This window comes from Fonsecaea nubica (assembly GCF_001646965.1).
Source record: "Fonsecaea nubica strain CBS 269.64 chromosome Unknown Scaff48, whole genome shotgun sequence".
NCBI classification, from domain to species: domain Eukaryota; kingdom Fungi; phylum Ascomycota; class Eurotiomycetes; order Chaetothyriales; family Herpotrichiellaceae; genus Fonsecaea; species Fonsecaea nubica.
In genome coordinates, this window is record NW_019173721.1 from 95,041 (window position 1) to 118,888 (window position 23,848).

The following is a 23,848-nucleotide window of genomic DNA, read 5'->3' on the forward strand; positions in this document are numbered from 1 at the left end:
GCGATTTGGTTTCTCTTTCCAGAAAATGAATTGATTGTTTCCCCCCCTTCTTTCTAAGATGCATCAAGATATGGCGTACAGGTGCCTGTGAGAACTTTGTCTCCCATCAATTTAATTGAGAGGATGAATCCACGTAGCTCGTAAAACTGCGCATGTCTCGATCTTGACCAGTGAGGTGAGGCGAGGGAGACAAACTCAGGAGTATCCAGCCTTGCGACACGACACCCTTACTCATCGCCCTGGTCAGTACGAGGCACAACAGTATCGCGAACAGAGTTATACTACGACTACCTGGCTAGGTAGATGGCCAAAAGCTCTGTTGGCGGTCAATGGCTTTGACGGCACTCTGGGCGTAGATGTCGTTATTTACCGGATCGAATCGAATCCCAAGGGACACGGACATGTTACATGTTACAAGATACAGAAAAAGGGATCCCCATCCCGTCATTCTCTCCTCTCGTCTAGCCGACCGGCTAGGTGGCTTCAGCGTCGCCATTAACTAGCGAGTCTGCCTCCCCTGCCTCTCCCTCTCCCTCTCCCTCTCCCACCCCCTCTGCCCCTGCGCGCTCTCGTCCCAAACCGGAATTTCATGTCGTCACTGTCGTCGTCGTCGTCGTCGTCGTCCTCGCTTCCGTCGTCCCCGCGCACATTCGTGACGGTGACAGGTAACGTCTTTTGACGTTTCGGGTTGCTCGTTTGCGCCTTGGAGGTTGCCGGTCTCTTCCCCTTGGGCGATTGGGTCGCCCTCGGCGGCGTGTCGTCGTCTCGCGCTGCTTCCGACGCGTTCTCGCTCGCCTGTCGAGTGCGATCTGCATCACGCGTGCGCCGCGGCGTGCCGGGGTCGATTTCATGCTCGGCAATGTCCTCTGATTCCCTCTGCAGCCGAGAAATCCCTGTGGTCATCGTAGCTATCGAGGCGCCCTCCGCGTCCTCCTCCGCCTGACCGATCAGATCGTCCATGTCTTCGTCGTCATCGTCCAAGACAATCCGTGTTCTCGATCTCCCGTTGACCTGGCCGGAGATGGTCCTGCTCGACGGTTGGGTCTGGCTCTGCGTCGTCCGTTGGGTTCTCGCGTCCTCTCTACGCTTCCTCTCCCTCTCGCGCTCCTGCTCTTCTTCTGTCTTTGACCAATATTGATCACCTAAGCCACCCGTTTTGTTCGGGACTTCGACCAGTGGCACGATGACTTTGCTGGCGTGAGATCTTCGTTGAGCTGGTTCGCCGTTGCGACGGAAGCCCTTGAAGTTCTTACGACCATTCCACTTGGGATCCCAGTCTGGTCCGTGCCGATCGTTGACCCTGTTGTTCGCCTTCGACCTACTATCACGTACTGGAAGATCAATTGTGACTACGTCAACCAAATTGGCAGGTGCCTTGTCCTCAATCCCAGGCAGGCCAGCTTCAAGTTCTTCTTCCTCTCTCCGAGCGGCTTCTTCCTTCTCTTGCCGTTGTTTTCTGGCGGCTTCGCGGACGTCAATTTCCCGTTCCACCTTGATCTTTTTCACGGGTGATGGACCTGGTTGAATGTCCTCCTCAATAGTGCGCCCGTTCGCCCTAGCTTCCGCTAGCTTTCGTCTCTTCACCGCGGTCGCTGCAGGGAGGAGATCGTCCATTTCCTTTGCAAATGTATCGTGTTGATCCTCTGTTGGTGATCGAGGTCGCTTCCTCGTCGTTGACTGTGGCTCTCCTTTGATAACGATTGGTGACCTGGCTTGACTTTCTGGTTCGGAGATGTATGCAGCTTCCTCAATGACCTCGTCTTCCTCATAAGCAGCGACGGCGTCGGGGTCGAATCCATCATCAAAGTTCTTGAACTTGGTCAGTTGCGAGACTTTCGGGACAGGGAGAGGTCTCGTATCCTCTCCTCTAGCGCCGTTGACTTGTGAGACATCCTGTTCTGATGTTTGTGAAGGTTGAGACGTCGCTGCTGCGTTGCCTATCGCTTTTGTCGCATGGGCGATTTGCCGACTTTCGTTCTCTGTTCCACTGCTGCCATTTGTGTAGGACCCGCGGGCCTCGCCACTGACAAGGGAACTCGCTGCAGAAGGTGGAGGTGCAATTCTCCCTTCGTTGGTGCTTTCGAACGGGATAGGCTGTTTGAGAAGTCCGGCGTCATTTGCTAAAATAGCGTCCAAGAACTCGGATTGATCGATTGCCCGCTGGTCTGTCTTCAAAGCCGTCTCGTTGACAAGTGCAGTCGTCCATTCTTGAACGTCTTCCTTTCCAGTCCATCGAACCAGAATGACTCCGCCTTTCGACTCAGCTGTAGTGTCGCCAGCTTTATTCCCGGCAGTATTGTGCAAGAATTGAATCAACCCCTCACTAGTTGTTTCAAAATTGACCACTTTGAATAGTACAGCTTTCCCATGCCCACTTGTTATGACTGGTAACAGAGTGTCATATTGAGTTTGATCGCCAAAGACAAAGGTATAATGTTCAAATACATTGACGCGCGTAGGATCCGGTTGATATGATTCCGCAGGCCTGATCGTGGGTTCCTTTCCTGGGGGAGGAAGGTGGTCCTTCGGATGAGGCCAGGCACTGTCAAAGTCGGTTTCCAGCGGAGAGAGATTTATCTCCTGGCTCAGAGTGGTGGGACTCGCAACGTAGTCTAGAGCGTCGAGGTATGATTCTGTCACAAGGTATTTGGCGTTTACCAGCGCCAACAGACCTTTGGCAGTATTTCTCTTGCTGGCCACGACGTGGGTGGTGTTTTCAGACGAAAAATCGCTGATCGCCTTGATGTCCAGATCCCTCACCCTTTCCTGCTTTGTCTTGAGAACTCCCGACTTGATCTCTTTCTTGAGTAGATTGAAGGTGAACACGCAGGGTTGCCATGTGACGGTGAATTCATAGGGGCAGCTCCCTGGTCGGATCGAATTCTCGGCGTCCTTCAGTTCTCGCACAGGGTTTGGTTCCTGCTCGTTCTTTGGGTCTTTCTTCTTGATCAACTCGCCATTGACATACGTCCCCGTCTTTGAGTGGTCTTCAATCCGTATCTTCGTTCGGGTGTGGATCTGACCGACGTCGGCATCCTTGACAGGGTCAACGGAGACATTGAAGTGTTGTCTGGAGACTGTTTTGTGATCGATAGCGATCATAACGCCATCTTTCTTGACTCGACCAAACAAGTATCTCCGCCCTGGCCTGAGCCACATTCGCCGGCCCTGAAAGAAATCGGCATTGGTGTCAAGGATCCACATGGTGGAAGCATCGTAGGAGAGGACTCCAGGTGGAGTATGAGGTTCAGGAGAGAGAGGTGAACCAGGTAGAAGAAGCGATGCAGTGGTGAGGGCTATGTACGAGGTACTGCGCAGGAAGTGCTCCAGCGTGAATAATTTTATGACGCGACACGACTTTGTCCCAGGCGCCTATGAGCGTTAGCGGCATCGGTGCCTATTAGGTTCATCCCGCACAGGTTGGGGGCTGAAAGTTCGGCGGCTTGGCCTTTCCCTAAAGCCCATAGTGGAGGGGCCCTGATGGTCTGGTGGCCAGCGCGGGGCAGTTGACCAGTGGCTACCACTTGCACATGGAAGTTGGCGGGATCAGCAGGGCATTCCAAGACCCAACTTGGCCATTGTCATTGCGCAGGTGAGAACAGGACCCAATCGCGGGGAACAAAGGGTCTGCGACGTCAGTCAGACTGGAACAAAACTCAGCCCTCTTGCTCCCGCTATCCTTTCTTTGCCTTTCCCTTGAACCTCTTCGCAATTGAGAAAGCTCACTTCTACTAACAATGTCTAACGCACTGAACGAAGATAACACGCCTGACCTCAAGGTCGACGAAAGCCCCATCTCCCCGATTGAGCGCCGGAACTCTCTCGAGAAGCACTTGCAGCTGCGCCCCGATGTTCAAGACCTGAAAAACCGCAACATCCTCCTTAACAGCAATGCCGCCCCGTGAGTCTCCAGGCAGACTTTCGAGAGGCACGTGCAGTTCCTTACGGTGTATGCAGGGCCCTACAAGCGAAACAGCACGAACTCGAGCGTCAGCAACAATCCGACAATCTAAGAAAGCATCTCGAGAAGCGACCAGAACGTGACGAACTGGTTGAACGTATGAGTTGAATCCATCCTGAGCGTTGCCGCCATTCTCACATGCTGTAGGAAATATCCTTCCCGACTCAACCGCCGCGCCAGCCCTGCAAGCCAGCCAGAAAGCCTTGGATCGTCATATGCGAGCAGACAGTCTTGAGCATAAGATTCAACAGCGGCCCAAGCCCGAACAGCTGGTCAAAGAGGGTATTCTGGAGGCGGATGAAGACCCGACCAAGCCATGAAGCAAGAGGGTATAGGGGTCTGGGATAGCTGGATTTCTTGCTTGATTCTGATATACAAGGTGATGGGTATCATGGAAATCAGTCAGTGGATGACCGACGGCCAAATGCTTCAGTAGCTCTCGAGATAGCCCAGCATTTGAGTGGACATGAGAGTACAGTATCCTGCGATCTGAGGATGGACGCCTTTTCAATGACTCTCCACGGCTTCTCCGCCGTCCCGTCCTACATCCGCGGACGAAAAATCTGGTTTCCAGCCTTTGGGTCTCTCCTTTCCTCTCACAATCATGTGGTATACGCCGTTCTCTACCTTCTCCACGGACTGTCTCGTGGTCTTGAGCTTGTTGTCAAAATCTCTGGATAGGCTGTAGGCTTTAGTCGCGTCCAGCGCTTCGAAAGCGGTGCGCAGATCTTGCATATCCGCCAGGATGGAGGACTTGTGAGATGGCTCTGCTCCTCTTGCTATCCCAGGCAACTGCCCGTTTGTGGCCATGTAGGTGATGGCGAAACGCATCAATTCACCCGTCATATCGAACAGCCCGAGTGCATAGTCGTCGTAAGTGAGTGAGATGCCGTTGGGGAGCTGGGTCTGAGCATCCTCAAAACTCATGACCTGTTGAGTCTCCAGGTAGTGCTGAAAAATGACGGCTTCCATGAACTCTTGGAGTCCAGCACTGATATTGGCGCGGTAGCGATACGCATTGCTGCCTTGAAGGTCTGGGACGATGCTCTGTAACAGGGTTCTGATGGTGGCATACATGGGCGTCGTTTGCTTCGACGTCGAAGCATGTATCGGTTTGCCTAGCTCGCGAATTCTGCGGGTTGTAGCTGTGAGCTGCTGTCCATCGGTAGTGCGGGTCATTGTTGTCTCACCTTTGCAATGCAAATATACTGCCGACGCTTTGATTAGAGACAGAACGACGAAAAACAAGTGCATCAAACTCACATCTTTTTACTCTGCGCCGTCACGTCCCTCGACACTTTGATGATCCTTTCTCTGCGGTCATGGTGCTCGTCGAGTTGGGCCCGGAAAGCTTCGAACACGGGGAGATATGGTGACTTCGTCTCGGACTGAGACGACTCATTCTCTACCATTCCGTCGTGCCTTCTTTTCACCCCTGCCATGATGAACCTTTGAGATTGCGAGGGCGAACAGGGACACCCACCTGGTTCAGAAGCGGGTGACGAAAATACTACTGAAGCACTGGTTTCTCTTGCTGCTTTAAGGAATGTCCGGGGTTATGTTGTGTCGAGTTCAAGTTGACGGTCTCTGTGAAGATATCTGAACAGTGTCTTTTCTGGTGCTGGTCTCCTAACTGGTGCAGATGAACTGTGTCTGAAGTCCAGCTATCCAAGGCTCTGACAAAACGCCAGTTCGTCTGGCAAAGGGCAGGGCAGGCACTAACTAATGCGGCAACCCTGCGGAGACTTGCACAAAATTCCCCAATGCACATCAAACTGCGATCCAGAATTCCTCTTGACTGAACCAACACCTGTTCAAGTCGTTGACGCCCTCAGCCTGACGAGGGACACCTGACTTTGAGCCTGCCTCGTCCTCGAGGAGCAACACGAGGCATGCTGCCAGCCTCATGGCTTCACTCTTCCACTCCCTCCTCTCATCGCGGACTGCCGTCTTCACCTCAGCCTTCCTCCTTCGGGCCGCCCTGCTCATCTACGGCATATACCAGGACTCGGTTTCTGCCCTGAAATATACGGACATTGACTATTACGTCTTCACGGACGCCGCCCGCGCTGTGTCGAGGCATGCGTCTCCATACGATCGCGCCACATACCGATACACACCCCTTCTAGCATGGATTCTGCTACCCACCAGCTGGGGAGGATTGTGGTTCCACTTCGGCAAGGCGCTGTTTGCCTCGTCTGATCTCATCGCAGGATGGCTCATTCTCCGCCTTTTGAAGAGGCAAGGCCTGGAAGAGCAACGGGCTCTGAAATATGCGGCGGTGTGGCTCCTGAACCCGATGGTCGCGAACATCAGTACACGCGGAAGCAGTGAAGGCCTCCTCTGCGTTCTGGTCATGGCTCTGCTCTGGGCCTTTGAGACCAACAAAACCATTCTGTCAGGACTACTGCTGGGAACGTGTGTTCACTTCAAAATATACCCTTTCATTTACGGAGCGAGCATGCTGTGGGCGCTGGAAACCCCTTCCAGTCCGTCCGCAACCAATATATTGCAGGTCGTTTTGCAATTCGTCAACAGGAGCCGCATTGTGCTGCTTTTGACGTCGATATCAACCTTTTCTGCGCTCAACCTCCTCATGTACAATATTTACGGCTTTCCATTCCTCCAACACACGTTTCTCCATCACTTGACCAGGATCGATCACCGCCACAATTTCTCCCCGTACAATACCCTTCTTTACCTCTCCTCGGCGCAGTCAGCGCACCCAACGTTTGCCAACCTGCGCTCCTCGATCTCCTTCGAGTCCTTCGCCTTCATTCCCCAACTCCTCCTGTCCACGATACTCATCCCTCTCGGCCTAGCAAAGCGCGATCTCCCAACAACGATGTTGGCCCAGACCCTCGCTTTTGTGACATTCAACAAAGTCTGCACGTCACAGTATTTCCTCTGGTACCTCATCTTTCTGCCCCTGTACCTCCCCAACTCGTCGTTACTTGCGCGGCCTATGCTGGGGACGACGGCATTAGTCCTGTGGGTCCTCGGACAAGCACTCTGGCTACAACAGGGCTATCAACTCGAGTTCTTGGGGAAGAGCACGTTTGTCCCCGGCCTTTTCGCAGCGAGCCTCGCCTTCTTCGGGATCAATTGCTGGATATTAGGGGTTGTGGTGGGCGACGTTGTCGACGGCTCGAGAACCTCGAAGGCGAGCGCCACCGTGCAACGAGGGGTGAAGGCCTCATCCCTAGAAATAACGGTCCCTGGAACGGGGTCTTCTGCGAGCGTCTCTGACCTCAAGGTGAGGCCAACCGGCCACAGGCCGCGCGGGAATGCCAGTATCGACACGAGTGCTATGACCAGTGTGCATTTGGGGCCGAGGGATCGAGTGTTGAAGAGCAACTGAGCCCAGCCGGCATCTGGGTCTTATAGACTCAACATACCGACACAATAGAGGTTTTTTCCCCAAGGACAGAGGGATTGTACAAGTATTGTCACCACCAGCGAATTATAAAGAAAGCGGCACGAGACCGTGATACGAGGATCTGAAGAAAATATATCTGAACTTTTGGGTGGTTACCTTGCCTCTGAAGAAATATTATGACCCTCAAGTGCGCCTGCCTTCCTGCCTGCCTTCCCACAAGTATTTCCCGCCCACTGGTGCTCGCTCAATTCTGGGATTTGATCTGCCATCCAAAAGAGACCCGCCCATTTCCAATTCCCATTTCCCAATTCCGTTTCCATTCGCTTGCCCAAAATCCCACAACACGCAGCGAAAACAGTATCGAATCACATCCTTGTAGTCGGGCCAGACCGGATCAGACCAGACAAGACAAGGCACGTTCAGCAAACTCCACGGACCAAAATGTCGACACTCGTTGAACCCAGAAGCGCGACCCCCCTCCCTCCCTGCCGCCTCGCTCTTTTCTCCTGACGAGACAAGACAAGACAAGCTGAGCCGCGCCGTGATGATAACCATAAGGCAAAGAGGAAAGCGTCAGGCAACCACAAACAACACGGTAGAGGAACAAACAATCGCCCGTGCTAGTGCTCCTACTCGGCACAATAGACAAGAGATGATGAACAAAAGACACCTCGATTGCAGATTCGACGACAGCTGGACGCAGACAAGCAAGAAATAGCTCCAGACCTAAGCAAGAAAACTTTTCTTTGACGTTTGGCCCGCCCGAACCCAATATGCTAATTGTCGCACTTTGCCGTCGAATTTCCTCATCATGTCAATACATAAATAAACACAGCTCGTGACAGGCTCGCATGCATGTGATCAATCATTTGCTGACCATTCCGTCCATCCGTCCAGAATATGCAAAAATTAGACTTCGTGGTCGACAATAGTGGAGGATGCACAAGGCCCCGTCTTCCTCAAACACCCCATATAATGTTCTCGAGGCTGTTGGAAAGGCCGTCACGCTCCTCTGGTGCTATATGGAAAGACAGCGGTAAAAACAAAGCATCAATCAACCCCCCCTCGCGTCGGCAACGATTTTATAGCTGCTTGTCTTGATACTCCGTGGCTTCCACTTTGGATAAAGACTGCTAGGTAGTATAACCCCTGGGGGTGTTGCCGGTCCGAGTCCACCATCAGGAGGCGGACCTCCCACCCCGGTTGAGGGAGGATTGGAAGAACTTGATCGCTTGTGGTAGGTTGGTGCACACTCTATCCCCTCACCCAACTCCACGTACTCGATGTCAGGCATCAACTCACTCAGCCTCTCGACGATCTCCTCGTTCCAAACGCCATACACCTGGCCCTTTTCCAGAAGCCAGTACGGGTTCAGCAACGTGCAAGGGGAATCCAAGTCGATGTATCGGATTCTCACATACTCCAAATTCGGAAAGAAGGGTAGGGCTTCGATGGTGTTGAGGACAAGGCGTTCAAAAGCCTTGATGAAGACTAGATTTGTGATGCCAGCACCGTCGGCGATGACACCACCCAGTTCATGAACAAGTGGTTCTCCCGTAATAGGGTCGGTGCCCATGGTTCGTTGACGACAACATGCCTTTACCACTATTTCGAGATGTTTGAGCCTTGGAGGCGCTGCGGTGGCCGGTTGAGAAGAGAGTGCAGACAAAGCACTGGTCCACAGACACTCGCAAATCTTTCCCGTGAATGAGAGCGACTCGAGTTGGGGCAGGACAGGGCCTAGGTGGTCGCAGAGATGTGTTTTCAGGTTACTCGACCCGGTGCCAAAGCTTGAGCCTAATGTTGTGTCTTTGCTGTACATGCCATCAAGAGAGATGTTGACATGGCGGAGTCTAGAGGGGAGGTATGTCAGGATTTCGTTGATCGTGAGGTCCGCTTCGACCCGAGGTCTCGCATAACCGCAATGCCACTCCTCAACATTCGGCAGAGCGTCTTCGATTGTCTTCCAATGTTGATAGTTCCGCATGATATTCCAAGCACCTCGCATGGCGAAGGTGCGTATATTTGGTAGTTTGTCCAGTCGCTGGTTGGGGTCGGGGAACAGGGTTTTTGGAAAGTGCCGAATCATGTTGGACTTCTTGCAGTGGCCGCCTTCGAGTGTAAAGACACGAGCGTGGGGGAAGAAGCCGTTGATGTGGGCGAAAATCTCCGACAGCGTTGCCGAGTAGGCGCATAGTTTGAAGCTGAAGCTGAGTAGGTCGGTGGCTGGAATCAGATCTCTCTCGTTTGCTTGATGCGCAAGTTGATAGGAGCCATTGTTGCGTTCTGCCGGCCTGGGTAGCAGAGGGTTGACGGCAAGGTCGTGGAAGGGCGCCTTGTCTCCCCAGACAGGCACCCAAAATTCAATGTGCCGAACAAGCTTTCTCAGATGCGAGTGAGAGCTGAAGAAGAACTCGGAGTCTTTCACGCCTGCTCGAGTGCCCTTGATCTTGATGTGACGATAGATGCGCTCTTGAACCATTTCGCGCCAGGTAGGTGACACAAGTGCAAGATCGGAGACGGCTTTCCTCCGGGGATGTCGCATCAGGGACGAAACGCTCTTGCCCCGCAGCGATGTTGATCCAGCATAGACGGAATGCATATCCCCGAAAATGAAGTCGAGGACTTTCCCTTGAACTTCGAGCGGCAGGTCAGTCAGCGACGACGAGTGAGGTTTAGCACTGCATTCTTGGCCGGCGCCAGACATTTCCTTGTCCTTTTCTCGACACGAATCTCCACCGTTTACCGATGGCGACGTCGCCCCCCGAATGGTCACCACACCAATCGTCTGTCCGTCCGGCTGTGACGACTCGACGCCCAGGTCGACAACCGAAGCAACAGAGGGAGCCCGCTTCCGGGGCGTTACCAGAGGGAAAGCCACATCTGATCTGGAGAATTTTGTGGGAGGGACCGAGTGCCTTTCGTGTATTTCTTGCGGCTGGTTCGAGTCGCTGTCCATGACCACCTCTTGTAACAGCATCTTGACCGGACGACTGTACCGGCCCTCAAGGTGCCGGGGCTTCTAGAAGCGTGCGCTCTCCAATGGGGCTTCAATGCGTCGACCGGTGAAGGGCTTGTTGTGATACACTCTGACTTTGTCACTGTGGAGGAGCAGCAGACTTCGACGCAGCCTTGGGCGGCTGAAAGGACTCGGCGGAGGTGTTGCTTTACGGGCGGTTCTCAGACGCCGGTGCTGGGGAGTGATGCTGGCAAGGGCGGGACCGTGTCGTGTCGTCTGGCTAGTTTAGATTGATTTGCACGTCCTGGACCTGGAATGAGCGAAGACGCAAACCAAGCAAAGGGGGGGCTGGGTCGAATAATGTTGTCAGTTCGATCGTCGGGCGGCTGAATTTAATTGCGCAGGACACAGCCACAGGCGACCCTGAGAATCAACGGCACTGCACTGCCACCGACCACCCGCGTCTCAGCCTTGCCAACAGCTTGTGGAGACACAGTCGCGGGGGACTCCGCGAGTCCGCTACAATTACCGTTGGAAAAAAAAAGAGAGGATTGATCTCCAGGGAACTTGGAGAAATTTCTTCGACACGGTATTTGTAGTTTGAAGTGCCCAAGTTAGAGCGGAAAATATAGTAGTTCGTACTTGGAGAAGCGAGTGCCACGTCAAGCGTCAAAGATCGGGCAGCCGTGGCAGCAGCATCATAAATTCACGCTATGCCGCATAAAGCATGCAAATATCATGAGAGCCTGGTGCCACGGACGGACGATATACTTGTCCAAGTATGAAGACCACCTCCCACCAATACAAGACACCAGATTCGACTGTGAGCGGAGAGAAGGCCGCCATCATCGACGAGTCTCGTCTTACCATATGGGCCGTTGGGTTACTTATTTGTATGCAAAGCCGTGCAGTCACTTAGGCACCTATTATGTCCCTGAGAAAGGCAATGTCTTGGTATCGGAATCATGTTGCCTCGCATGCCTGGCTGAGTGACGGCTCGTGAGTGCGAGCACTGGCCTTGGTAACCCTGTGCTCGTCGACGGCCTTTTCATTGTCAACGCACCATGACCGGAGAAGAATCAGGGACATTCATATATGCATGCATAAGCAAGACGAACGAGCCTTGCACCCGATGAATACATAGGTACTCGGTACTTAGGTAGGTCAGGTCCCCACTTGTACTTGTCCTCGTGCTTATACCTCGTACACGGCACATGATGCGGCCTGTCATGGTTCTGTGTCTAACACAATCTTTCCCCTTTCCCCTATGCTCCTTCTCCTCGACCACAATGGTGCTGGTTCACATGTCATATCCAGCCACAGCGTATCCGAGGGTCCTCAGTACACAGGGCAGGAAATATGCGATGGCATGTGTTGGAGCCTTGCCCAACCAAATGAACCCAGCTATCAGAATTCAGAGAGGGAGCGTCTCACAGTCTTACACTCTTTTTGCCCTTGTGGCTTGAAAGGAAAAAAATGAGACATTTTGAAACGGGTCGGCCGGTTCTCTTGATAATATCTTCTTCCCCCCGTAAGCGAAATGAAATACACACACGGAACCGACGCCACGCGAAGCGACACAAGACAAGGAAAACACGCCAAAGGTATACGAGTAGAACAAACAGAGAAGTTTCGATAAAGGGGTTCAGGAGGGATCGGACCATGGGCTTTGAGACCGCAAAGTGCCAAACGTGCCAAGGTCGCAATAATCGTGTCAAACTTGGCTGCCCAAGGGTGGTGCTTTGTACCAGGTATTCCATTGATCAATTCTGACGTCTGGCTATCTTCATTGCTCCAGAATTAGAGACTCACAGCGAGGATGGCCGGTGGACAGGAGCATTGAACCATGAACGGACAACCCAACGTCCGCATGCGTCTTCCCAGACTAGCAAGCACATGGGTGCGGGTGGTTCCTCACTTCAACTCCGCGTCCTCACGAATCTCGACCGCCTGAGGCTTCCCGTCTCCTACCACACTCTGCTGCCTCTCGAGCTCGAGCTCCTTCTCACTGGGCACGACGATGCCGACCTCGGTGGCACGATGCGTGTCCATCCTCTCGCGCTGGTACAGGTTGACGTAGATGGGAAAGACCATGCCGACGATGTAGCCCGTCATGGGGATGAACATGGCGACGTGGGCGTTGTAGCGGGTGACGACCGCCCCGGTCATGCTGGGCCACACGGTACCCCCAGAGATGGCGGCGACGAGCCACGAGCCGCCGCGCTTGGTGTGCCGCCCCAATCCGCGGAGGGACATGGTGAAGATGGTGGCGAAGCAGCAGCTCTCAAACACAAAGACCAGCATGAGGAACGCCACCGAGGTCGTGCCGCGCGTGAGCCCCGCGATGAGCGAGATGACGCAGCACATGCCCAGGTAGATGGTGAGCATGTACCGCGGCTTCACGGCCGGGATCATCATCAAAAACCCGGCAATGAACCGGTTGGCGGCATAGATTCCTTGCGCAGCGGCGAGGAGGTCCGAGGCGTTGGCGGCCGATCGACCTGTTTCTTTGACAAAGTTGCTGACCACTGTGTCAGTGTTTGCCTGCTTTCCTTCCAGGACAATCAGATGCCGACGGGAAAAGGGCCTGGGCTCACATAAAGTATCCAGCAACAGCGACCTGAGCGCCCACGTAGCAGAACTGTGACCACACGCCCAAGAACAGAGTGTACTGCTTGCGCAGCGGGCCAGGGTTATATTCGGCAATGACATGCTCTTGATGGTGCATATCGGCGTCCTAGGTTCAACGAGTCAGCCACAACTGCGAGCCAACAGCATGATCGAGACTCACCGTGATTTCAGGCATCGGAGCCAAGAAGAAGAGAACGATCAAGACGCCCACGAACCCGGCAACGCCTAGGTATGTCCACTGCACGTTCCTGAGACCCTGGTTGGTGTCAACTGAAGATCGTCAGTGAGTCACTCGCACAGTGCACCAATTGTGAGGAAGGTCGTCATACCAGTGTGAGCGAAAAACACCCTGCTTGCCAGCAACGGAGCCACAAAACTCCCAACACCTTGCACCGCCTGAGCCAGGTTCAGTCGGATCTCACTGTATCTGGGCGGTCCACAGATGGACAGGAACGGGTCGGCCGCCGTCTCGAGCGTGCTGAGCCCGGCACCGACCACGAACATGGAGCCGCAGAATCCGCCAAAGGATTTCTTCACCCCGCTCGGCCAGAAGAGAAGACATCCAACAGCGAGAACTGCCAGACCTGTCATGAAGGTGATCCTGATCACGGTATATCAGCTCTATAAACAACTCCGTCAGGGGTGTGCTCCTCTCACCGGAAACCAAATCTTCGCAGAATCCATCCCGAGATCGTGAGCGGGCAGAGGAAATATGCTCCGAAATAAGCAGCTTGGAGGCCGGAAGATCTCGAAGCGGTGATGTTGAGCGTGGTCTGGAAATGGCTGTTCAACACGTCGAGAAGTCCATACGCAAAGCCCCATAGAAAGAAGAGAATGGTGACTGGGTCACAGTTAGCAACGGTTGGAGGATGGCCGAGATGTCGAATTTGATCTGGGCCAAGCGTGACAGGTATGTGCCATCACCATCGTAGTCATCGCAGGGCGTTAGACACTGTGTAGGGAATGGAATCGACATACCCAAGCAGTTTGGCAAGAACGACTGCCTCAGGGTGAGATGGGCAGCGTTTGTGATTTCTCCATCGGAGACGGTGATCTTGCGCTTGTAGAACGTCATCTTTGCTGGCCTCGACTATTCGACAGCACGGGCACAGAGACTGGGAGTATTTCAGAACAGACAACGTGCGGTCGTGGTGGGAAGGTCAATGCTTCAATATATGCCGAGATGAGAAAGCATTTTGTGGCGAGAAAAAACCCCCATCCATCCACAACTCTCAGCCCTGCTCAAACATCACGAGAGACCAGAGAAATGGATCGACCCATGCAAGGATTAGAGCACTCCGCAAACCTGGGGCAGGTTTGTGGGATGTTGGGAAAAGAGGCATAGTGGAAAGAAAGGGAGGGCATGTGGATGTCGGGAGGTAGCATTCGGTTTAATCGGGTCCGAGATACAGCGAAGTCATTACTTGCATGGTCCTTCTTTCGAGCGTTTGATGAAATTGGCTGAGAAGCTAATGTCCAGTTGGCTCACAACAAAGCAAAAAGACCAAGCTGACCTTGCATCTGCCAGATGTTGGCCCGATGAGACGGTAGCGTGCAGCCCACGATCGCAGCGTTCCTTGGGCAACATGCTAGCCAATTGCTCGAGGCTCGGGAGAGTGTCCTCCGGCAGAGACTGAGTTGACTGACAGGCTGATCAACCTCGATCTTTGATACACCGAACATTGCATTTCCCGCTGTCGCGGTGTCAATCTCATAGCGAAGACATCCTAGACCATGTGTGTGAGCGTTTGGACACTGTGTGTTCGATCAGGCTAGCTCGGGCTTTTGGGTGACCGGATCGAGGGATTGCTGCGCTCCATGAGCATGTGCTGCTGGGGGCGAAGTAGTACGTCTTGAGCCTATGCGTCGAGGCGTGCGAGGGAAATAGTCAAAGTCAAGAATCATTAGTGCGGATGTTTTGTGTGATAGACAATATGTCTAGCTCTTCTCTTTCATGTTGCCCGTCGCACTATGCTGTAGCAAATGTTCCGAATAGTTCTGCCCTGGGTGACCGACGCTCAAACCACGTTTCCGACTCCCAGCGCATGACACATCAGATCTTAACCTTGCGATGCTAAAAACCATTCTAGCCGAACGGCACAGGTTCTCCTCCAGCAGATGAACACTGTCAATCCCAGTCCGTTCCAGCCACCCTCCTTTTGCCAGTGTCGAGAGACTTCGACCCCACAACTGAGAGCCCGCGACTTCAACTGTGAGTAGTCATGCTGACTGGACCTGGTGTGGATTTACATCTTGGAAGAGTAACAGTGGTTGCATTGGTCGCAGTCACAGTGGTGGTAAATGTCTCCTGCTACACCAAAGCATCAGCAAAACGACTAGGACTTGGGAGACGGTCTGGCTGGAACGACATGTCAAGGGGAGGTCCACCAATATGAGCACTCACCACAAAGACGTGACCATAAGGCATGACCACGACGGTACCACAACCATGGCAATCGTAAACACGGGATGTGTAGGTGGTGAGTGAGTAGTAAGTGCTGGTCGGACCACCTTGAATGACTGGTGCGCTGTACGCAGTGGTGGTACAGTACGCAGCTTTTGGCAGGGTGGCTGCGTGCGTGCTGACAATGTTAACTCGAGAACTGTACGAGAAGAGACACTGGGTTCGCATACCCGAGGAGTGAAGTCGCCACTGCGTGGGCCCGGATGATTAAGACTGCCATCCAGGCAAGGACAACCGAGAACGTGAAGTGCATTGTATCCCACTCTGGACAAATCAGTCGGAAGAAATGACAATGTCGACCGATGCGGTCGTCAGTAGGACGAGAATGACTCCCGGCAGATAAAAAGTAGCGGCAGAAGAAGATATGTGAGAATGGAAAGGATGAGAGCGAACCCAGTGAGAAACATCGGACTGCGCCAAAAAAAAAAGGGTTACAGAATTCTCGAGGGGTGATCAGCCTCGATTATTACATGCCACAACACCTTCAGCCAATGACCTCTGATATGAAGTTTCGAGGAAGCCATGGTGCTGAGTGTTGTGAGACCGCAGGTAATACCGTTGAAAACCTGCTCGTCAAAAAGACAGTGAATCTGCTGATTCGAGGGTTGCATCTGTTTTCACATCAATCTGTCATTTGTATCATGCAGCCTTTGACCCAGCTTTTCAGTCATACCAGCAATGAGGGGTGCTACTGTACAATGCCTTCATCGAGCATCGTGAGCTCGGAAATGCTGCGCCTAGTGATATTATAAGCCAGCCCAGAGAAAGGAAGTTATTGCGTCTTTTTCGTCAAAATCATCCATCACTCAATACCCCCGTATTCAACCATCACAGTCCTCCTCCATTACCACTAGCCCCTTCTCCACCAGTTCACGTTCATCTTCAGTTGTGTTAAGTCGTTGCGACTCGCGTTCCGAGTTCAGGACACAGGTTGATCTCAGCGAAGACCGCTGTCGACGGTGTGGTTAATCCTCATCACCAACCTGACCAAGTCAGCAAGCGCATTTAAGCTTCACTGTCATCACCAACTCGGAGAGTTCCTTGGGTGCCAAATCCCTGGGACCAGAATCCTTCAAGTGACGGAGAGCTACATGTTGTCAGTAATATTCCACAATCAGTTGATCGGCTTCACATACGTGCTTGACATGCTGTCGTGGGTGAACAGAAGCCAGAAGCCGAAGACCTGTTCTTCATTAGCTGATGCCATGAGACATCAATCAAAGGGAACAAAGGAACCCACCGGCTTGGCAAGAATATCGAGGACGGCATAAGCAATGATTTCGGAGTCAAGGCCAATGACGTGACCGCCCTCAGCAAGGCCCCAGATGCTGTCGTTTGTCAGTAAGTGGTAGAAATGGGACATCTGCAGGTACTCACATTGGGTAGAGCAACCACACAATGAGGGTATATCCAGCAATCGAAGCATAGAACGCTTTGGTCTTGCTGTCCTTGCTGGCCACAGCCTCGCGACCATTGGCGGCAAGTTGGTAGACAATCACGAGGAACGCAATGCAGGCCCAAGCGTACCAGCCCCATTTCTGGCTGTCATGGGCCTGGCCAAAAGCTGCAAATAGTCCAGCAAGAACCATAACAACGTCGGCAAAGATAGCAACCAGAATATTGGCGCCACTCAGACCTGCAAGGAGAGCGAGATCCAAGAGTAGGAGAGGAGTTGTTATGCTCCAGTCAATATATCTCGCCCAATACACAGCACGAAGATATTCCTGATGAGTATTTGGGACTTTCTTGTGGTGCTCTGTAACAGTGTATGAGACGAACGTGAGGCCATCTCCGGTAGCCATGGCGAAGTAAGACAGGAAGGCGATGGTCGTGATGAAAGAGGTCAGAATGTGGAAGAGCCTTTTTTGCTGTGATCATTCTTGTCAGAACAGGCCTGGAGATGCTGACGAACAAGGAGGACTTACAACTGGAACACGGAAAGCCATGCCGTAGAATGCAAGGGAAGACAGGGCCATGAGGACTACCACCACCCTAGAATTTGTGAACAACCAGTTTCTATCAAAGACACGATATAGCATACCACAGAGTTCTATGGCCGACATCTCCGGCCTTGAGGTAGATGGGAGGAGTTGGGATGACGGTTGGGATAGGAGCCACCGAGGTGGAAGCTGTGGGTGCGGTCTTCAACATGTCTGGATGGACAATCATATTGGCTTGTAGCAGATGAGAGCGTTACAAAAAAATGATGTCTGATGCTCGAGTACCAAACAATGAGGCTGGCAGTTGAACGAGACTGGAGAGACAGAAGAGAGGTGAGGAACGATGGAGAGATGGAGAAATTCAAGTAGGAGTTTTCAAGGCAGCAGTCATAAAGACGTCAAAAGGGCAACTGGGGGGAAGGAAGCTTGTTCGTTGGTCGAAACAAAAGAGAAGTGATGGAATGGCCAGAAGGAAGCAGCGATGACGAAAAGAATTCAATACCTGTTGCCCGCCTCAGACTCGGATGCCACTCATTGGATCCTCAGGCGGTCGTCATACCACCACGGGCTTGACTCTTTGGGAAGGCTAGCTGCCGTGTGATCAGATGGGTCGAGACCCTTTGATTGACCTGTGGAGAGAGTAAGAGAGTTGACTGGTCCTCACTTTTGTTACTCGGATGCTTCTTGTGACAGAGAAACAACAATTGTGTGCAGGTAGATGCGGGGGAGGTAGACGGACCAGTAGGACAAAGGCACCATGGGCGTGCATCGACAAGGGTGTGGCTGGTGGAGGTTTAGGTTCTAGTTAAAGAAGCCAATCACTCCAGGCAACACCCACACCCAGCCAACTTCCTTCATCAAGTACCAAGTACCTTCGAGACAGGGGGTGTCTGCCAGCTGCTGCTTAGGTGCGGCTCTATCCGCCGCCAGTGACCAGCTTCTTTTGCTCCTTCATCCAACAGTGAGGAGAAGATGAAGCACGAGAAGGTGTCGACAGCATGTTATTGCACCATTTTGTGACGCTGGAACCAAGTGACCTAGCTGGAGGTGGCATCTATTTGGTACCACGAGTTCGACAGGTGTCGGAAAAGGGCGGTTCACCTTCTCGTTGGACGAGTACTTGGGGAAGGTGCTTGTACCCGTCTGGGCCAGTCAGCAGGAGCCACCAGCAGCCAAGCGGCACTTCATGACGTCGATCAATTGTGGATTTGGCAACTGCGGTGACGGAATGAGGAAAATTGCTACCACCTCTTCACCTTGTTGAGATCGTTAGAAGGTCAGGCATGTCATCGGTCATCGTCTCTCCTCAGGCGTGTCTCTTGTACCACTCTCATTTCCCTCCGTCTCACAAATCTCAAAATCACCTCTCTTCAAAAACATCTGTGCTGGAAGATACAATTTCTCTTAGTCATTCACCCAAGTGCGCCATGGCCTTTACCCCGCAACGGACGAGGATGGAATGTCCACCAATGGCTGCAAGCTGCACGTCAAGCTCTAGTCAATTCTACAAGATCCCATGACACGCCTAGCAAATGGAATCTCCAAAAGTGGTGCTGCGATCGGGCCACCAACATCAGCTGCAAGACGATCTCGTGCTTTCACGCAGTACGCTCCTAGGCTTTAAGCCCCCAGCCATTACTATCAGGAAATTGATTATCCTCCGGGTAGCATGAAAGGATCGGAAAGTATATCCTGCAAAACATGGCAACATGGCTCGGCGATCAGATACTTTTGTATTATTGGTACAATTCTGAGTGAGTCTACATCTAGGTAATTGGTACAACTAACCTTCACATCTTCCAACGCTTCATTTCTGGAAATCCGTAACTGCATCTGTACATCGGTGACAGAGTAAGGGTACCTCTTTTGCTTCGGGCCTCTCCTGTTCCTGTGGTTCCACCACATACCTCCAGCACCGATCGCACTTGAGACCATGAGGACTCTGGACAACCACCCTCCCCATCTTTTCGCCCTCTGTTGAGACAACATCACTTGTGAATGACCAATCCGAGCGAGAGTCTACACTTGACTCTGGAGAATCCAACTCATTGATCTCTGTTGTGATTATTTCGGCAGAGGACACGACCAAGAGTTCTTTCCATGTATCTTTCGGAATGCTCGAAATGTCCGCACTCTTCTGCAGATAGATGGTGACATCGGATGCCAGTGACTGTCCCATAAGTTTCTGTGTTCGCGCTGTCTCTTGAGCGGCTTTGACGCTTGAGTTGATAGCAGCGATATGGGGTAGCAAAGCCTCGAGTGACTGATCGTACCACTCCTCTGACAGATGTGACCATATTCGTCTCAAGGGGTGCTCTAATGTCTTCTTGTACTTCTCCGGGCTATGCTCCCAACTTTCTTCCACCAGCAACGGCGTTATGGGTCCAAGCATGTTCTGGAAATGGCAAAGAATGTGATGAAGTGCGGTCTGGGCACTTAGGCGCCGTGCACTCACAGGCATATCGCAGTAGATCACATCCTTGATGCCCTCAAAGTAGAAGCTCGAAAGATCAGTTGTCACCCATCGATATATCGAGCCAGAGGCTTTGTGGAACTCAAAGTCAGCGTATGCTTTGCGGACGGAGCTGAACGTCAGAAAAAGATGATGCAGTGCGATTTGATCCAGTCGAGACATCCGCTCATACGGAACGAGAAGCTCAGGATTGAAATCTGCCAGCATTCCTAACAGCATCTTGAAGGTCAAGCGGAACTTGTCAAGCATGCCGTGGACAGACGACACGACAGTTTCGCTAATCACCACGTCCTTGGTCCACTCACTGGACGCTGCCCACAGTCGTAACGCGTCTGGACCGAGCGGATGGACTTCGCGCTTCTGCTTTGATTGTTTCGTAGGGGCGGCGAATCCCGAAATCATCTGACTAGGGCTGATAACGTTGCCGAGCGATTTGCTCATCTTCTTGCCTTGGCCGTCTAGAGTGAAACCATGGGTCGCGAGAACGCGAAACGGAGCATGTGGTTGATATTCCACAGGGGAATTGGGGTTCGAGGCTGACTGGAGAGACTTCTGGAATGCAATATTCGTGAGAAGGCTCGACTGAAACCACCCTCTGTGTTGATCAGTGCCTTCGAGATAGACATCGGCGATGGGCGTCGGTTGTGATGTAGAGCCCAAAGAGAGTAGGTCGTCCTTGAGCATAAAAGTCCAGCTGGTTCCACTGTCAAACCAGACATCCATTGTGTCAGTGCCCCGAATGTAGTCTGAAGCGACTCCTGGCAACCCTGGGACTATCCATTGGCTGCTGTCTTGAGGATCGGACCACCAGGCATCGATACCGCGTTCGTTGATGGTTTTGATGATGTGATCAATACTCTGGGATGTCAGGACTGCTTCACCCGTGCTCTTGTGGTATATGGCCGGAATCGGAACGCCCCAAGAGCGTTGTCGGGAGATGCACCACTCGCTCCGATTCGCGACAAAACTGCGCAACCGCGCTTTGCCTGTGTCTGGGAGAAACTTTACGGCATCGAGAGAGTTGAGTGCGTCGGTCCTGATCTTGGAGACGTCCGCAAACCATTGAGCTGTTGCACGAATGATGACTGGCTCTTTGGTCCGCCAGTCGATAGGATACTTGTGGACGTAGCGATGCTGGTGGACTAGTCGGTTGTTGGCTCGCAAAAGCTGGAGGATGCTGTCGTTACCCTGTTTGAACACGTCTTGTCCAGCAAGGAGGCTGGGATCCTCGGGTGATGCGGTGTCATCAAAGCACCCAGAATTGTCCACCGGGGCTTTCACAGAAACAGTGGAAGCTTTGATCAGGGGCTGCAGGGCTTCATAGTCTTCCAGACCATGACCTGGAGCGCAGTGCACGAGTCCGGTGCCACTGTCAGCGGACACGAAGTCTGCATGAACGATGGGACGATTTGCTGCTTCTCTCCCAAAATGGTGAAGACCAGAATAAGTGCTCTGCAACAGCACTTCAGAAGGAACATCTTCCATGACGACTTCCACGGACTCTCCAATGCACTCCTCAAGGTACTCTAGCCTCGACCGGGCCACAAGAAGTGTACCATGAGTAGCTGATCTGACAAGACAATATGGGAGAGATGTGTTGACGGCGATGGCCTGATTTGCCGGGAGAGTCCAGGGCGTGGTTGTCCAAATCAAGGCATGTACAGGTCCATCCGAGAAAGGTCCGAACAGGTCTAGAGGGAACTTGACCAAGGCCGCAGAAGAGACATGGTCGTCCTGATACTCCAGCTCGGCTTCCGCAAGAGCTGTCCCAGAGGAAGGGGACCAGTAGACGGGCTTGTGCTTGCGATATATCAACCCGTACTGGACCATTGCTCGAAACACTGCCAATTGCCGCAGCTCGAAATCCTTCTGCATGGTCTTCCAGTGATTGTCCCAGTCGCCCATGACAGCCCACGACCTGAAATCAGCCATCTGCTTTTCCACCGTCTTGTATGCAAACTTTCTTGCGGCACTCCGTATCGAGACGGCGTCGACGCCCTGTCCCCGCTCCCAGCCGTGCTTCTCCAGAGCCTTGAGCTCGATCGGCAACCCATGACAGTCCCAGCCAGGGACATAGTCCACTCTTCGGCCCTCAGCCAGCCTGGAGCGAGAAATGATATCCTTGACGATCTTGTTGAGGGCGTGCCCGACGTGCAGATCCCCGTTCGCGTACGGCGGCCCATCGTGGAGAACAAAGGTGTCTGAAGCAGGCCTCTCCCGGCGCTGCCAGGCGTAGAGGTCATCTGTGCATCTTGGGAGGTATCTGGCGAGGTCCGCGGGCCTGGGTCGCGGTGGGAACGTCGACGAGGGGAGACGGAGGGTGCTCTTCAGAAATTTGGCCGCATCTTTCAGAGGTGCTGGCATAGCACTTGTAATACCATGCCAACAAGCCAATCGACCGGCACAGCAACCAAACACTAGTCAGTCAGTCAGCCACCCATGTATCTGTAGAAGAAACAGCCTAGGGCGTGGAAACTGGGAGAGGAATTTTCCTTGAGCAGACAGCTTTGGATCAAACCGACGAATGACTCGCGCCGAAACGCGGTTTTCGCTGTAGGTGGGGTATGGCGGAGCATATTTTCGCGAAGCGCCTTTCATAACGCATCAAAAACTAACAGAATAGGAGGTTCGGAAGCAGCACAGAATTTTGTGCAACATCACTTAACCACATTACGTCCTTCTAGACCAGGTTGCCCACTGCAAAGTGCTCGAGAAGCAGCCACAGGCGGAAAGGCTTTGAAGGCATATTGCATTATCCATTGGAACAAGGCAGACTGGGAGAGCTCAGGTACAGCACACACTGTGATAATGCACGGAGGATGCGTAAAGTCAGACTGCGCAAGGTTGAACTGAATGCGGGAACCAACGCCAAAACGCCCTCGCTAAAAGGAATGCCATCAACCAGCCCAAACAGAGCACCTTCGCAGTCGTCCCAAGACATCCATCCTCCTCAAGGCTTCTCTGATGTAGATTTTTTGGTTTGAATCAGACCACTGGTCGGGGTTATCCTGGAGGCCCATTCCCTGAACGAGTTTAGCACGCATACTTGGATTCAATGGTTGGGGTTGAGACTTACGTCCAGCTGCCGTCGTACAATCTTCGGTCTTGCTCTGAACCAAAGTCGGCTTGCTTGAGCGCCGCCTCGATGATGGCTGCGGTCACACCAGTCCCACAAGTGGTGATGAACGGCGTTTTAGGGTCAAGGTGTTTGCTTTCAAACAACTTTCTCAGCTCCTCTGGAGGAAGCAGCGCCTTGGTCTCGGGGTCCAGCAGTTCCTGAAAGGGTAGACTTGTCGACCCAGGCATGTGTCCGCTCTTGATTCCCGGTCTCGGTTCTGGTTCAGTCCCTTCCCATCGACCTTTGGACCGAGCATCGAGTATCTGAATCTCTTCTGAGCCCTCCTTTCCGTAGTCGTAGCCGATTGTTTTCATTTCTGCAAATTTCACCACCATATCGGTATTGTACGCCGGCACGGGATATTTGGTGATGTTGGGAACTTCCGGAGGACCGGTCTCGACCGGGTAGCCTTCCTTTACCCAAAGACGGAAGTTGTTGAGAATGTGGACTTTGGGGTGGCCAAAGACCCGCATGGTCCAGGCCACCCGGGGAGCAGAGAACAAACCGAGCTCTTCAGTATCGTAGACGACCACTTCATCCTCGCGTCTGACGCCCATCTTGGACATTGCGTCTGCAAAAGCATCGCAGGTTGGCAACATATGCGGCCATTCCGACTCGTGGTCTTTTATCTCGTCGATGTCGAAGAAACGCGCAGTGGGTATTCTTTTCTGGAGGAAAACCTGGAGACCTGTTCGCTTTTCAGGGTCGTTGGGCATGAACCAGGCGGCACAGACGGGGATGACTTTGGGCGCGGTCGAAATGGCAGTCGGAGCATTCTTCTTTAGCGCTTCGTCGAGCTCTTGGGGCGTCACAAGGTAGGAGGAGAAACCTCGGTAGCGCATGCTGGATACGCGATGGAGATGGCCATACAAAGGGCGACGAACTCCGTATCGCCAGAGCGGTATGGAGCCGAGGGACGCGGT

The 23,848-nt window shown here is 52.9% G+C and overlaps 9 protein-coding genes across 9 annotated transcripts; 2 read left to right on the forward strand and 7 right to left on the reverse strand.

Annotated features, from left to right (window-relative positions):
• Window positions 1-495: 495 nt before the first annotated feature.
• Window positions 496-3,204, reverse strand: AYO20_07105 (hypothetical protein; the record flags this gene model as incomplete). Its single annotated transcript, XM_022645392.1, has 1 exon — window positions 496-3,204. One exon carries the CDS (start codon window positions 3,202-3,204, stop codon window positions 496-498), a length of 2,709 nt encoding a protein of 902 aa, XP_022498610.1.
• Window positions 3,205-3,737: 533 nt separating this feature from the next.
• On the forward strand, window positions 3,738-4,281 carry AYO20_07106 (hypothetical protein; the record flags this gene model as incomplete). Its single annotated transcript, XM_022645393.1, has 3 exons — window positions 3,738-3,901; window positions 3,958-4,058; window positions 4,109-4,281. The coding sequence occupies 3 exons, from the start codon at window positions 3,738-3,740 to the stop codon at window positions 4,279-4,281; spliced, it is 438 nt and encodes a 145-aa protein (XP_022498611.1).
• Window positions 4,282-4,468: 187 nt separating this feature from the next.
• On the reverse strand, window positions 4,469-5,403 carry AYO20_07107 (hypothetical protein; the record flags this gene model as incomplete). Its single annotated transcript, XM_022645394.1, has 3 exons — window positions 4,469-5,093; window positions 5,152-5,169; window positions 5,225-5,403. 3 exons carry the CDS (start codon window positions 5,401-5,403, stop codon window positions 4,469-4,471), a joined length of 822 nt encoding a protein of 273 aa, XP_022498612.1.
• A 464-nt stretch (window positions 5,404-5,867) lies between these two features.
• Window positions 5,868-7,322, forward strand: AYO20_07108 (hypothetical protein; the record flags this gene model as incomplete). Its single annotated transcript, XM_022645395.1, has 1 exon — window positions 5,868-7,322. The coding sequence occupies one exon, from the start codon at window positions 5,868-5,870 to the stop codon at window positions 7,320-7,322; it is 1,455 nt and encodes a 484-aa protein (XP_022498613.1).
• Window positions 7,323-8,394: 1,072 nt separating this feature from the next.
• Window positions 8,395-10,320, reverse strand: AYO20_07109 (hypothetical protein; the record flags this gene model as incomplete). Its single annotated transcript, XM_022645396.1, has 1 exon — window positions 8,395-10,320. The coding sequence occupies one exon, from the start codon at window positions 10,318-10,320 to the stop codon at window positions 8,395-8,397; it is 1,926 nt and encodes a 641-aa protein (XP_022498614.1).
• A 1,893-nt stretch (window positions 10,321-12,213) lies between these two features.
• Window positions 12,214-14,005, reverse strand: AYO20_07110 (hypothetical protein; the record flags this gene model as incomplete). Its single annotated transcript, XM_022645397.1, has 6 exons — window positions 12,214-12,820; window positions 12,897-13,036; window positions 13,091-13,200; window positions 13,260-13,531; window positions 13,588-13,771; window positions 13,909-14,005. 6 exons carry the CDS (start codon window positions 14,003-14,005, stop codon window positions 12,214-12,216), a joined length of 1,410 nt encoding a protein of 469 aa, XP_022498615.1.
• Window positions 14,006-16,399: 2,394 nt separating this feature from the next.
• AYO20_07111 (hypothetical protein) lies at window positions 16,400-17,563 on the reverse strand (the record flags this gene model as incomplete). Its single annotated transcript, XM_022645398.1, has 6 exons — window positions 16,400-16,481; window positions 16,531-16,577; window positions 16,635-16,722; window positions 16,772-17,262; window positions 17,320-17,386; window positions 17,436-17,563. The coding sequence occupies 6 exons, from the start codon at window positions 17,561-17,563 to the stop codon at window positions 16,400-16,402; spliced, it is 903 nt and encodes a 300-aa protein (XP_022498616.1).
• Window positions 17,564-19,141: 1,578 nt separating this feature from the next.
• AYO20_07112 (hypothetical protein) lies at window positions 19,142-22,171 on the reverse strand (the record flags this gene model as incomplete). Its single annotated transcript, XM_022645399.1, has 1 exon — window positions 19,142-22,171. One exon carries the CDS (start codon window positions 22,169-22,171, stop codon window positions 19,142-19,144), a length of 3,030 nt encoding a protein of 1,009 aa, XP_022498617.1.
• A 586-nt stretch (window positions 22,172-22,757) lies between these two features.
• AYO20_07113 (hypothetical protein) lies at window positions 22,758-23,767 on the reverse strand (the record flags this gene model as incomplete). The annotated part of the gene is made up of 2 exons (XM_022645400.1): window positions 22,758-22,830; window positions 22,884-23,767. 2 exons carry the CDS (start codon window positions 23,765-23,767, stop codon window positions 22,758-22,760), a joined length of 957 nt encoding a protein of 318 aa, XP_022498618.1.
• Window positions 23,768-23,848: the final 81 nt, after the last annotated feature.